This window comes from Zingiber officinale, chromosome 1A (genome assembly GCF_018446385.1).
Source record: "Zingiber officinale cultivar Zhangliang chromosome 1A, Zo_v1.1, whole genome shotgun sequence".
Classification (NCBI taxonomy): domain Eukaryota; kingdom Viridiplantae; phylum Streptophyta; class Magnoliopsida; order Zingiberales; family Zingiberaceae; genus Zingiber; species Zingiber officinale.
This window is the reverse complement of record NC_055987.1, coordinates 174,796,556-174,811,719: the sequence shown is the minus strand read 5'-3', so window position 1 is coordinate 174,811,719 and position 15,164 is coordinate 174,796,556. Positions and strand designations below refer to the sequence as shown.

The 15,164-nt window shown below is 35.2% G+C and overlaps 1 protein-coding gene across 1 annotated transcript; it reads right to left on the bottom strand.

Moving 5' to 3' along the window:
• Positions 1–5,543: 5,543 nt before the first annotated feature.
• LOC122012560 lies at positions 5,544–6,117 on the bottom strand. The gene has a single exon (XM_042569142.1). It carries the CDS (start codon positions 6,055–6,057, stop codon positions 5,668–5,670), a length of 390 nt encoding a protein of 129 aa, XP_042425076.1. The 5' UTR covers positions 6,058–6,117; the 3' UTR covers positions 5,544–5,667.
• Between the last annotated feature and the right edge of the window lie 9,047 nt (positions 6,118–15,164).

The following is a 15,164-nucleotide window of genomic DNA, read 5'->3' as shown; positions in this document are numbered from 1 at the left end:
CAAGGTCCTTGGGTGGGCTCCTAGATCACCCCTAGGCTCCTAGACCGCCTAGTAGTACCTTAATGAGTTCAGGATTAACTACCTCAGATCTTATTAAGGATGCACGTAAAATGGTACAATGCAGGCCCAAGCAAGTGATTACTATTTTCACTAATATGTAATATAAAGTTTTAAACTTCATGGTTCGTCTTAGTAGAAGTTTCGTAAGTTGAGAATTGAGTTATGTAGTGCAGTAGTGATAAACTCAATAATATGCCAAGATGACTGTTTTAGTTCGTTACTTGCATGGTTTTCGTGTTGATGGTTTGCATGATAAACTGGTTTGAAAATACATGTCATGCGCATATTTCCGCAGTACGGTTTTAGTGTGAACTACTGGAAAAAGTATGTTTACAATGTTGGATTTCTCTTCAAGCAGTTTAAAAAGTATGTCTTCTTTTAATGTATCGTTTTGTGAGTAGATAATACTTACTAAGCATCCGCTTATATATTGCATTTCCTTATACTGCAGATAAAGGTAAAAGAAAGCTCGAGTCGGAGGAGGTAGCAGGAGCAGTGCTTGGGGGTGTGTGTGTGGCGGAACAATGGAAAGAGATCAGAGAATTTGTTATTTTGGGGACCATGTAAAACTTTGGTTTTGTTTCTTCTCTCTGCTTTACCTAAGGTACTGGCACTACGGGTGTAGAATGAATTTGACGGCTTGGTAGAATTTTGAAAGACAAGTGAAAGTGAAAAAGAGGAGAACCAACTTTTTCGACGGAAAAAGGGGATCCCCCGCACGACCCGTGGCATGGTCGTGTGGGTTCGCACGGCCTTGCGTTGTCTCCCCTCGGCCAAGGTGACACGGTCGTGTGGAAGCACACGGTCGTGCCCTTCGGTCCCTTCCTCCTCTCGGACAAATGTAACATGGTCATGTGAAATCACACGGTCGTGCCTTTCTTCCTCTCGGCCGAGGTGACACGGCCATGTAGAATCACACGGCCAGGCACCTCCTCCTCTCGGCCAATGCTACACGGCAGTGTGATTCCACACGGCCGTGCCTCCTTCTCTCGGCTGAAGTGACACGGTCGTGTGGGTTCACACGACCGTGCCCCTTCCACCCTCCACCAAGGGTCATGGCCGTGCGACCCTCACACGGCCGTGCCCTGTGTCAGTTGGGAGTACAATACCTGTCAGGGCCCTACGTGGTTGCAAGTCATGTCGTAACAAGTTAGAATAGATCTATGGACTATGCAGTATGTAACAGGTAAGAAGGCCAAAAATTTAAGATGTACGAGGAAAGAGTAACGTTTGTCCTGCAGCTTAAGGGTATGAGTAAAGGCGGGCATTACAGATCTCGAGATCAGTCTTTGACTCGACATTGATCGGTTAACCAATCCAGGTGTTCGGTCGACCAAACATGCTGAACCTACCTAGCTTTTTGTTCAGATGCTTTTGCTCGGATAAGAGTCTTTGTTCGGTTTATCGACTCCACTTTCCTCATTGGTTCATCTAGTCCGATCAACCCGGTCCAACTAAGTCAGAGCTTATCCATCGCTCGGTCAGCTAAACCCAAGGTTCGATCGACCGATAACTTGGTCGAACCCGATCAACTTGCTGGAAATCTGATGCTTGTGTTTAAGGGTTCGGTCGATCGATCCGGATGTTCGGTTGACCGAACAAGGCACCATCTGACCCTGTAAAAATATTAGTCTTCCTGCAAAATAGAGTTAGACAAATAGCAAGCAATAAAGCAGTATAAACAAATAACTTTTGACAACCTTCGGACTATCCGATTTTGACTTTCAAATTTCTCGAAAACCCTAAGTCGAATTGACGCCTACTGTTATCTCTTCGGGGAATGCGCCCTCACCCATTCCTTTCAGGAGAGTTTACCTTTTGTCAGGTCGGTCCTCCAGACCGTCTGAACTTTTCCTCAACGTTCGAAACTTCAGGTCTTCATGCTAAATGTCCACTCTATGACCCGTCTAAACTTCCACCTGGTCCGCGGCTACCAAGATTTCCACCTAGAGTCCCTGACTCTAGGATTTTGTCTAAAGTGCTTGACCCGACAAGACTTCACCTTGCCTAACTGCAGTTAGGACTTCCCATAATTTAGGGTTACCACCCCCTAGGATCTAGGGTTACCTCTCCTAGGATTTTTCCGCCTGCCTAGAATCCACTAGGACTTTTGCCTAAGTACACTTAAGACATTCCTACAAGATCATTCACACTTGTTAGACAACAAGTAATCTTAAATTTGAACCCTTTGCCACTATCAAAACATAGGTTCAATCGTCTGAGGTAATATTGTTTTGTGGGCTTCTTTGAAGCAAAAGGTTATGTTATATTCTAGTACTAAATCAAAGTATCATGTTGTTGCTAATGGAGCTGCTGAAATTTCCTAGTTGGAATATTTGCATCTTGAGCTTCTTGTTCCTTTGGATTTTGTACCATGCATTCTGTGAGATAATATGAGCACTATCTATCTTTCTTCCAATCCGATCTTGTATGTTAGAACCAAGCATGTTGAAATTGATTATTATTTTGTTAGAGAACATGTTACAACTCACACTCTATTTGTTCTGTACACTCGCTGATCTGATCATCTTATGGATACGTTAACTAAAAGCCTGCCATCTTTTAGATTTCTCTCTTTATGTTTCAAACTCAATGTTCCTCATAGATCCTTGAGTTTGAGGGGGATGATAATGGAGTTTAGAATAAGTTACATTAGTTGTCATTCTTTTATTTTATTCACTCAAGTTGCCATGTGTATTAATATATATCTTTAGTATATATGTTAAGGGATGTACATAAAACCTAATTCAAAATAACACTCCTGATTCTTTACTTCGTCTTCTTACTCCACCACTTCTTTTTTTTCCCCTTCTCACAAAAGTTCATCAGATATGATTTTGGGGTTGATGAAGAGGTGGATCCAAATTCATTAGGAGATGTGCATGTATCCATTAGAGACTGAAATTGGACTTTTGTGATTGAACTTGAGGAGTAGGCTTTTGGATCCGAGATTGAACACTTCTCTTCTTGGATCCAGATTGGAATGACCTTGCTTGGACTTGGATCTGCATTAGAGATAGATCTAGTTCTTGGATGAACCTTGGATGACTTAGATCTCAATCAATGGATGAGATCACTCTCTTTTGCTTGAATGCTCTCTCAACCCTTGGATGGATTGATCATGATCAATGGCCTAGATGCTCCAAATCTAGATGGATGATTTAGATGACTCAAGATGTCCATCAAAGACCTAGATCGCTTCCCTACAAAAAGAAGATGCACATATAATTCTAACAAATATAGAAAAAATTGTATCAAAGTTCTAAATAGATTTACTCTCGTAAAACATAATATAAATCAATAATTAATCATACAAGAGGATAAAAATGTCAAATATGAGAGTCAAAATAATGTGTCAAAAATACTAGTTATCACTTATCAAAATATGATCATGACCCTTTTGGGTCATCAGAAGAATCAGTTGAAAATTAATATGTATAAATCATATTTCATGTACTTTTCATATTACACATTTATATTTTGATCTATATCATTAATGACATTAGTATTATGATTACTATTAGAGTTTGTTACAATCATATTATTATAACTATGACCTCTTTTTTTCTGTACCAATGATATAAACTAAATTATTTTACAGGGGTATTCCTGTAAAATTTGACATTGTCGTTGACATCAACTAAGGATTGCTCATGTTGTATAGATATCACATTTAGCCTAAGTAGGAAATTGTTGAATTTTATCTCTATTTAGGACTTACATACTACTTGTAGACACGCGGACGTATGCCATTACCAAACTCATTATGTGATATAATTAATTGTTATGGCGAGTTTGAGCTATTAGATGTGGGGTTACATGTGTAGAACCCGTTAACCCTCATGTTATCATTGATGGGTTAATAACAAAATGGGTCATTATAAATAAGAATGTCTCCTTTGGATTAGGTATTCTGACATATCTCCATGCTATCCATTGGTGAGGAGACTACGGTGTCGTCATCCTAATTATATTCCTTCGGAAGACCAGCCAGCCTCCTTGTTCTTCTTCTTAGGCAGAATTTCCAGATTCGTGGATGATAGCTTACAAATGATGGCTACTCTACTACATTCAGGTCATATTTATTTTTGGCCATTGTCATTTCACCATATTAAAATTGTTGCGGTATATTTTTGATGAAACTAGATCTGCAAGTTTTCTATTGTTGATGAATTCATAAAGATGTAGAATTCTTATCTACAAAAAACTTCCTTCAACAAGGACCACAAAAGTCTAGGAAGGTTTATAGGGAGCTAAAGAGACCTGGACCTCAAGGCTCTACACATCACGATATGCTCTTCTTGGAAGACAACAAAATTAGGGCCTATGAGGAAGTGATTATCACATGAGAGCAGAGATTAAATCTTTGAGGAATGATTCCTTGGGAAATAAAATATCTTCCATCTAAAAAGGTCTCTTAGTCATCATGATTTACTCTCTTCATCTTGTTGTGGGGCATATAGTGAGGGGTGTTTAGGGTGAACGAGTCGCCTTTTACCACATAAGATAGACTCCATGTATATCCAAAATATGTACACTTTGATTGACCTACTTGAAGAGCTAAAATCCGTTGGGTGCAAATGAATCTTCAAGAAGAGTATCAAGATCAACATGAATGAAAATACACAAATTAAACACATAAATTAAGTTAGGGCTATGGTGAAAAAGTATCATCAAAGACAAGGTGTATTGACTATGGTTCCTTTATACCGAGAGCTATGATAGATTCCTATCAAAGCTTGCTTTCCATAGCTATATCATGATTACAAGATACAAATGGATTTTAAGTTGAGTTTCCTTAACAAAAACTTGATAGAGGATAGGCATATGAATTAACTTGAAGGTTTTGAAAATCCACGATATGTGAATCTCACAGTTGAAATCTTTATTTTGATAAAACAATCTGATTTTTAATACAACAAAAATGAACTTATACATCTGTATAAAAAGGTTAGTGACAATACAATCACTTTTAAAGTCCTCTATATCATACTATACTATTTATTAGAATGATATTGTAATGTAATAAAAAATAATTCGCTCATCCTCAACATCCTCAACATCCTCACTAATCCATTTCTAGATCAATACAGAAGAAGTAAATTACGAATAACTACTAGCCATTAGTATAGTGGTCAAAGAATAAGGAAAATCATGCTCAGAATAATATCACAATGTTCTATCAAAACCTTACTCTCAATGAAATTCTCATTTGGTTAACTAATTAAATTCCCTTTAGATTTGCAATAATCAAGAATCTTATCTTTCTTGCAAAATCTGAACATATTGAGAGTTGACATCATTTTATTGAGGAATTGGTGAGCAAAACGCAAATGCTTATGAAGTTCATAAGCACATACATAATACAAATAACTAGTATATATGTAAAGCTTAAGCAACCAAAAGTAACAATTTTTACTTACAGACAATATTTATCATCTTTAATTCTTCTTCGTAGATTAATTTAATTTCGTTGTAGAATTCAGACAAAGTAAGCCACTTAAAGAAGTAATTAAAATCGTTCCTGTTCTAGTATAGTTAATTACTTTTAAATGACACAAAAATAACTAAATAAACAGATCGAGGGACTAAATCTTCTTTAGCTCATTAATCTTGGACGGCTTCTTCAGGAATGCTCTGTAACACCGGCCGCCACCCTCCGCACCGCGGCTGAATTTCCTCGGTCCTCTTCGCGTGCTGCCGCCGCCGCAAAACATCCAGCAGCAGCTCCACATTGGCGGGCATCGATGCCACCGCCGCCGGCTCCTGATTCAACGCCGCCACGAGCTGCCGCAGTTGCTTTTTGGTCAGCATGATCTTGACGGGGACGCCAGCGGCAGCGGCGCTCCCCGCGTTATCGTTAGCTCGGCCGAGGGCTTCGGTGGCAGCCTTGAGGGACCTCGGCGACCGGCCAATTCTCGGGCACCGCGACAGGACTCTTCTGGGCGGAGACCTGCAATGATCTAACTTGAAATGTAGCTGATGCGCCTCGGCCATGAGCAGGCAGTACAATTCTGAGCGTGTCGTAGGAGATGGAATTTGCAATGTGGAGATGAATTAACGAGAGTGTGGTCGCTGTTTGGTAGAGTGGTTTAATTTCCGTGATTCATTATATAAAGGATTGAAGCCAGCTCAGTTACAGATGTTAATTCCATTAATATTTTATCGTCCATATAATTATTAAGCCCATGTTGACTTATCCTCGTTAGTTAATTTAAAATTCATGTTTCTTTTTTTATTATCTTACTTCATTAACTTACCTTGACGTATATAAATAAATAATATCACGTTCAAACTCGTAGATAATTCTAAAAAATGCGATCAGAATCGGAAAAGTTGGAGTGGAGGCTTGATGAAGTTGGGTGGTTGCTCGATAGCGTACTTCTTTAGCGTGGGGAACAGTAAACATGGGCCGATGACGTATCGCTGACATGTTTAAAAAAAATAAAGTAAAAATAAATAAATCTTGCGCGTATAATTTTATTATAGAATGAAGTCTTTCTCTAACTTCTGTTTTGTAAGGATTACTGGTCCTATCAACTTAGAAGGATCTTCATTTAGAGAATAAATTTTTATAAATATATCGTAACATAGAATTAAATCATGAGTATCCGAATAACAATCTAAATATTCTATCACGACACTGTAACCTAGAAATATTGATATTCAAATGTTGTAAATTGTTATTGTTATTGCTAAATCAATCATGCTCTTCTCGATTTCAGCTTCCCATCGATTGGCTGACCTAGATATCCAATCGATTAACTTAACTTTAGTCTATTAACCCTCAAATAAAAATATTTTATCTTTATTCAGTGTTTTCAATTGATCTGAAGCATCAATTGATGAATCTAAACATAGAATAATTGATTAAATTGTCAATCGACAACTAATCAAGTGACATCCGAATAATATTTTATATGTTCATGTTCGGTAAGTCATCTGAATAGTCAACTTATATATCAATTATTGAAAATATAATGAAAATCTCACATTAAAAATATGTATATGAATAAAAATCATGTGTTTAAAAGATAAAAGATATCTCTATTAAAATAAAATCTTTTAAATAGAACTCAAAAATAAATCCATAAAAATTGAGTCTAGACCTCGGATGAGATGACCTTAAATGAAATTAAGAGGAGCCCCATAAAGATTAAAAATACATAGAAAAATTCATGAATTAAAAAAATAAAAGATATCTATATGGTATGAGCTCTTTTAGATATATAGAGAGCTCCAAAATAAATCTATAAGATTTACACCTAAAATAGACAATAAATACTATTGTAAAGTCATGCGAATTCTTTTAATCCTAACACCCGTCACTAAAAGACTTTTTCAATTGACTATTTTTCTACTCCTATGTCTAGTCTTACCCGTACCTTAAGTATAAGTGCACCCAATTCTCTTCTCAGGAGCTTACCTTAGTGCCAAAAGGCATTACATGTCAGTCTCCCTTGGATATTTTTCTCTAAGAAAAATATATGTATATTGATCTTTGATGATGAGATCCAACAATTAGGTTTGATTAGTCATCTCAACGATGAGTCGATGACTCTAACCGATGGAGCTCGGTATGGCGATTTGGACTTTGTCCCCATTTATACTCTCGACATCCCCTTTTAGTTATTGAAATACCCCTTCGGGTAAGAGACATACCCTTCTTGGTATCGTCGTTACCGACCTAATCTAGTCAGTCGTCGAGTTATCCCTTCGGATATCGACACAACCCCTTTGGGTAAACTTATCCCTAAGGATAAGAGTATTAAGGTTGAGGTGAAGGCTAAGTCTTCTTTCTTTAAGACGATATTGCCCCGCCCAAGTGCTTACGATTTATTGGCAATTGTCACCTCCCAAGATATAACGACTTGCGTCCCGAAACATAAGCACTCTAAATTTTGAGTTCTATCAAACTTCGAAACCTTAAAACTCTTAAGAGAGGAGAGAGAGAAGAGAATTCACAACTTGAGAATTGAATATGTTGAGTGGAAGAATGAGGTTTGTTTTATAGAGATGAAGGGTTACTTCTAATAAGTGAAAGGATATGAAATGTGTCTTTTCCCTTAAACCTTTTCACTTAAACCTTTTCATTATGATTAATTAATTTAATTGATTAATACGATTAATATCATAATGATTAATCTTTTAATTAATCAATAAAATTAATTATAATCATACCCTTCAATGGTTCCATATACTCGAGTTAGTGTTCATCCATAAATCCAACTCGTATACGAATCAAATTTCCATCCGATTATATCGGACAAATCCTTCATTAGATATTAATTTCTCATTCACTCGAGAAATTGATTTACGACGATCTACTCGTAAAATAGGACCGGTATCTAAAAGTATTTTTTTTTTTAAAAAAATAAACATCCTGGAATTGATTATGAAAACATGGATCTTGAATTGATTAACAAAAACAGTTCATCTTTAATTTATCAAACAAATGCACTAGTTGTAACCAATCATTGACTTGAAGCAACAAACCTTGTCCATTCCAAGTTCCAACTCTGGATTGAACTGTCGTAGTCCTTTCCTATGCGGCCAGTACATGCAAGTGCCCAATATTGACATGTGCTCAATGTGTGCCAACTAGCAATTGACACGGAGGATCTACGCCTTCAATTACGTACCAATGCTCTCTCAAGAGACATCGATCAATAAATTGCAATCAGCAGTGGAATATTTGCAGACAAATATAACTACGACACTACTGTGGCTGCTGAACTGTCGCGGTTATTAAAATGATAAAGGCACGCACCGCACCGACTGCATGACGATCGCCCACATGGCCTCTGCCATCTGAACATGATTGGGTTGAACGTTGATCGTTGAAATCTATTAAGATGCTGATCTTAATTGTTTTATATATATATATATATATATATACCAAATAATCTGAAGCTTCATAGTTGTTAGGATTGTAGGCGCGTTCCTGCTGGCATTAGGTTAGGTTTAATTCGACGGCGTGGCGATTGGCAAAAGGGTTTGGTCAACCTTTCGACTTTCTTAATTTGTACTCTCTGGGGAAAATAAAGTCGAAGAGAATTGGGACTCTCTAGCTAGCACCGGCTAATTCAATGTGATAGGTCAAGTTTGGATCCGAGTCCATGGTGATATGCTAGAAGTTATATTGGATTTAAGTTTTGACCATATCATTCTAACTCGTGTTCGATATAACCAAGTAGAAGTAGGGCACTACCATTTTTTTATAGTTCATACCTGATATTTTAATTCTAAGATGACTTATCCTGTCTTATTAAAATTTCCTACAGACTATTCGGATAAATAAAAAAAATACTCATATGATGATCCATCACTCCAACATTTTTCGATCAACCATTTATTAAAAAAAATTTATCTATATTTATTGAAATCATGATTTAATCCTTAAATATCTGAGAAATTGATAAAATATTTATTGCTCCACCAACTAGTCTTGAATTTTTTACAAAATATTTAGTTTTTAAATTATTAAATAATTAATAAAAATCTTTAAAATTAAAATAATTATCAAAATTAACATTTTTAAATATTACTAAAAACTTAATATTTATATTCAATGTTGTTATTTATATAAAAATGATGGATCAAACTTGCTTGTAGATAATGCTAGGCCGCCGAGCCACGACTCCATGCTTAGAGGCCATGGGCCACGATCCCCTGCACCTGGCATAGACTCCTACTATCACATTAGGTCAGGATGAACATCACCTAAAATACGTCATTCTATGTTAACATAGGTGGCTTGACCTAGATGAAAACTGTAGTCAAAGCCTTTTAACATTCCCATATATGTGACCAAGAATAAATGGAAAATCCTGTGGGAAGAAAGGGGTATTTGGTTGATGGATTTGAAAATAAGATAATGGAATGAGAGTAAAAATAGTGTTTGGATTATGAGTTTGGGAATGATGATTTATAGGGATGGTAATTTCATCCGAACTTGATGAGAGGATCCGATATCCAATCCGAATAGAGGAGGATATGGAGGACTATCAATACTTGATACCCGACCCGAATACCCGATTAAATAATATATATATACATACATTAAAGAAAATGTTCTTTTTCCAAAATCAACTTAGGGGGCGTTTGGTTTAGGGTAATAGAAGTGGAGAATGGGAATAGGAATCATTGATTACCATTGTTAATTTTTGGATTATAGGAATACGAATACAAATAAGGAAATGAATCCTTAAAATTGGGTAATAACTCATTCCCATATACCTCCCCTTCAATGAGTTATTATTCTATTTTCATCAATCAAAATATTCCCTTATTCCAAAAATACCCTTGACTTAAAACTAAAATTTTCTCCATTAATATCAAATATCAAAATATATTTATTTATTTTTTCTTTCATATCACTTCTCTCTTTGTTCTCTCTCATCATATTTTCTCTTTCATCATTTTATCACATACTTTCTCGCTCATCATACTTTCTCTCTCCTTAATATCTTCCATCGCACTCTCTTCCTTCTTTTTTCTCATTACACTTTCTCTCTCCTCAATCTCTCCCATCACACTCTCTTTTCTCTTTTTTCTCATCACACTTTCTCTCTCATCATACTTTCTCTCTCCTCAATATCTCTCGTTACACTCCCTCCTTTTTTCCTCAACATACTTTCTCTTATCATACTTTCTCTCTCCTCAATCTCTCCCATCATACTCACTGTTTTCTTTTTTCTCATCATACTTTCTCTCTCACCATACTTTCTCTCTCCTCAATCTCTCTCATCACACTCTCTCTCCTTATTTTTTCTCATTATATTTTCTCTCACATCATATTTTCTCTCTCATCTTCTCTCATCATGATCTCTCCCATCACACTCTCTTTTCTCATTTTCTCTCATTATACTTTCTCTCTCTTCATTCTTTCTCATCATTCTCTTTCATCATATTTTTCTCTCACATTCATCTTTCTCTCACATCTAATTTTTTCTCTTATTTTCCTTTAAGGGTAAAAAAGGAAATTTTTATTTATTCCGATAGAAGATATGCAACTAACCAAACATTACTTTTAAGAGTGATATCCATGCTCATACCCATTCCCATTCCACAATACAATGATTCTCATTCCGATTCCTATTCCTAGGAAAGAACCAAATGCCCCCTTACTATTTTTGTTGATATTAGGAGGAGACTATATAGATGTTTAATCTATTTTTTAATTATATATATATATATATATATATATATATATATATATATATATATATTTAATAGGTTGTTAATTTTAATATATTTTTATTGAAGGATAATAGTTGGATAGAAAGAAGAAAAATTATAACTATAGAAGATATCTGATCATTTAATGTGTATGAGTATATCCATCGAAGATCCTATACCCGATGGGTATGGAGACGGAGGATATATAATCCGACCCGAACTCGACCCATTGTAATCCCTAATAATTTAGGAATAATTTTTAGATTTATGGGAATCAATCAAGGTGGCAAAAGGCAAATACGCTCGCCTCCAGCGCCCCCGCTAACTCGTCCCAGGGCCAACACGGAGGAGGTAAATCACGGGCGACTACTAGCCTTTGGAATAGTGACTAGCACATAAGGGAGACATTTATCTCGACTTTGCTGAGATTCGAACTCCAGACCTCATGATGGCAACACCTCATACGCTAGCCACTAGACCCATCCGAAGGGACTTTATAGGAATCAATCAAACTCATATAATTAGGTGGATTTCATTTCCATTTTTATTCCACCTTATTATCAAACTCATACTCGTTTTCATTTCCATCATTTAACCAATAATAGTAAAGTATTGAAGCCAGGCACCATGCGATGATTTGAAATAGGATGACAGATTTTTATACAATGAGTGTTCAAATCTCTCAAAACATATTATATGTCAACCACTCCTAATGTTGTATAGTCTACCAAGACTCATCTGTACTTTTTAAATTTATTTTAATAGTCGATGAAAATTTTCAACCAAATTAATCATCTCTAAAATTAATCGATTTAAAAGATCTCAATACTTGAATTATAAAAAATATATATATTCAATGTATCTTTTCCCAAAGAACCAACCAAATTAAATTTATAAAAAATCAAACTATTTAAATATTTTTTTACCAACTAAACTGATAAAAAAAATTAACTAATTCAATGAATAATCAAATTAACTATTTTTTTTAAAAAAATAATCAATTTAATAAAAAAAATCTTAATATTTTATTATTATTTAATAAACAAATTAATTTAATAGATTTCCAAAATTAAAACCAAACCAATTTAAACAAAATGATCTATATGTTTTTATTAAAAAAAATAAACTTTTGAATAAACCAAAATGAAAAAGTTCCATTTGGTCATTTGAATAGAAATTTTACTCACCCGTATCTTTCCCTATCGCCTATAAATAAGTTGCACAAGTGGTAAGAATTACTTATTCTATGGCTTAATTTTGGGGTGCAACTAACATGTAACATTCTTTGCTAGAAAAGTTCTATTTGTGTTTACATTAAATAGGGACAAGGAAAGTCGATCCCCTTTAAGCTAAGTATCTCAACTCCACAATAAGCAAACCCCAAGCATCTCACTAGGCCTCGTTCACCTTAAGCAATGCATGAGCACCTCAACAAGGTCTCATTCATACTGGGTCAATCCTATGCACCTTAACTTAGGGTACCTATCTAGACTTTCACATGACCCTCAAGGAAAGTTCTAAAATTCGCTAGGCGCTAGTCGGGCGACAGACCAATGCCTAACGCCTAAACCGCCTAGACGGGGACTAGGCGCCACTAGACGGATTTCTCGATATCCCTTATTTTATGTGGACTGTAGAGAATGTTATATGCAAATCTAAATATTGTCTTAAACAGTTTCATAGCAATGGAGATCTAACTATGTATGCTGAAATAAATGCATACTTTCCCATACCAAAAAATGAAAAACTATAAAAGAAAACTAACATTTTTATGCAAAAGAAATATAATAGGCTCAATAATTACGAGCAAAAGAAACAGCTGAACAGTAGAACATGCAGTAAGTTATCATAATCATGTAATAAACTGTAAAACATATATCCAACTTGAATTTTAAAACTTTGTTATAAGATAAAACAGCTTTAGTGGTGGAAAACATTAGGAAATGATAGCAAGAGTTCAATTCAAGATTACTAGGGGTGTAATGGAGCCGAGCCGAGCCGAACTCTTGGATGTTTGAGTTTGACTCGTTTATAATCGAGTCGAGCTCGAGCTTTATTTAACGAATATATTCATGTCTCACGAGCTTATTCGAGCTTTTATCGAGCCTAAACGAGCTTAATAAATATAAATTATAAATTATAAATTTAAATATTCATTAAAAACTAAATTATATATTTTATAAAAAATATAATATTCTTATTAAAATTTATAATCTTATTCTAATAAATAAATTTAATATATTTGTCTATGTTTTTCATAAGTAGAGTGTAAAATCTATAAATTCAATATCAAAACTATTATTATTTTTATTTAAAAGTTGATTTATGAGCTTAACGAACATGTTCACGAGCTAACGAGCCGAATATTGTGAAGCTTGAGCTTGGTTTGTTTATCTTAACGAGCTCAAATGAACTTTTATCGAATCAAGCTTCGAATAGCTCACGAGCGGCTTGGCTCATTTACACTCCTAAAGATTACATCATTGTGAACCACTAAGCAAAATAATGAAATATAATTGTTGAATAACATAAGTCACGCCTTAACAAAATGAGTTCAAAATTACACAACTAATAATATCTAATAGACTCATATTTATTCTACTTCTTCTTCTCCATAATTTTCAATAACTTGTTCTTCATCGGACACAAACTTAATATCATTATTGTGATCCTCCTCTTCTTCTTCAGATGTAAAATCATCTTCATGAAATTTTCTCACTCTAGAGCTTCTTCAAGGTTGTAAATTTTCATCTGTTTCACTTGCTTCATCAACCATTTGCCAAGTGAGCCCAGAACCTAGTTCAACTTCATCATCTTCATCACCATCCATAATCCAACCTTGTGCATTTGAAGCATCTTTTACAAGAAGGGCATCGACATTCCTTTCTTTTTCTCTTTTTTGTTTGTTCAACAATCTAGCATTAAATTGAATAAATACTAGATTGTTCAACCTGTTGGCATCCAACTTATTTCTTTTTTTTTTTTGTATGAATCTAAAAAAAACAAGGGAGAGAAAGTAAATATTATAGTTAGTACATAAATATAAACATTAACAATTATAGCTACTTTAATTAAAGACTGAAAGTTTAAACTTACTCCTTTAAATGTACTCCAATTTCTTTCACACCCAGATGAACTTGTAGTTAATGAAAGTATCCTCAATGTCACTCTTAGTAAGTTGGGTGTGTGAGCACCGTATGTACTCCACCATTGTGGCAAAAGGCGAATACGCTCGCCCCAGCGCCCTCGCCAACCCGTCCCAAGGCCAACACGGAGGAGCCGTATGTACTCCACCATGCACATGGATCAAATGTATCATCATTTTTTCACATGCTTTTGTAACCAATGTCTTTCCAAATAACCCAGTCTTATCTCTGTATTTTACAAATTCCTTGTTAATAATTGTATCTTGTAGATTTAACTCATTGACATGCAAAATTTTCATGCATTCAAAAATCCCCATCGCGACCTCCTCGTAAAGAGCAATAGAACTATCTTTATAGTAAAAATAGGGATTCAACAAAAAGGCAGCGGTATGCAATGGTGCATCAAGTCTATCTTTCATTTTTGACTCAATAATGACTATGATAAGTTGATAATTTGATTCCACGTTGTTCAGAGTCACCTTGATATCTTCTTTAGCTTGAAGAAGCTCCCCATATAGAAACCCCATCGATGGCTTTCTATCTCCATCTACCAATCAAAGAACTCTTACCAAATGAGCAGATATTTTCAAACAAAGTGTCACACCATTCCAAAAACTCATGTTCATCACTATAGAGTAAGCCAATTTTTCTTTGTTTGTTTTTGACCATTTATATTTCTTCCACATATCACTTAAAAACATAGCCCTTAAACTAGCTTTTTTTCAATCAAACTTTGCAATGTTAGGAAATTTGATGCAAACCTGGTAACTCCTAGTC

Excerpts from the sequence above, each read along its gene's own strand:
- LOC122012560 (XM_042569142.1), bottom strand. The coding sequence starts at position 6,057 with ATGGCCGAGGCGCATCAGCTACATTTCAAGTTAGATCATTGCAGGTCT.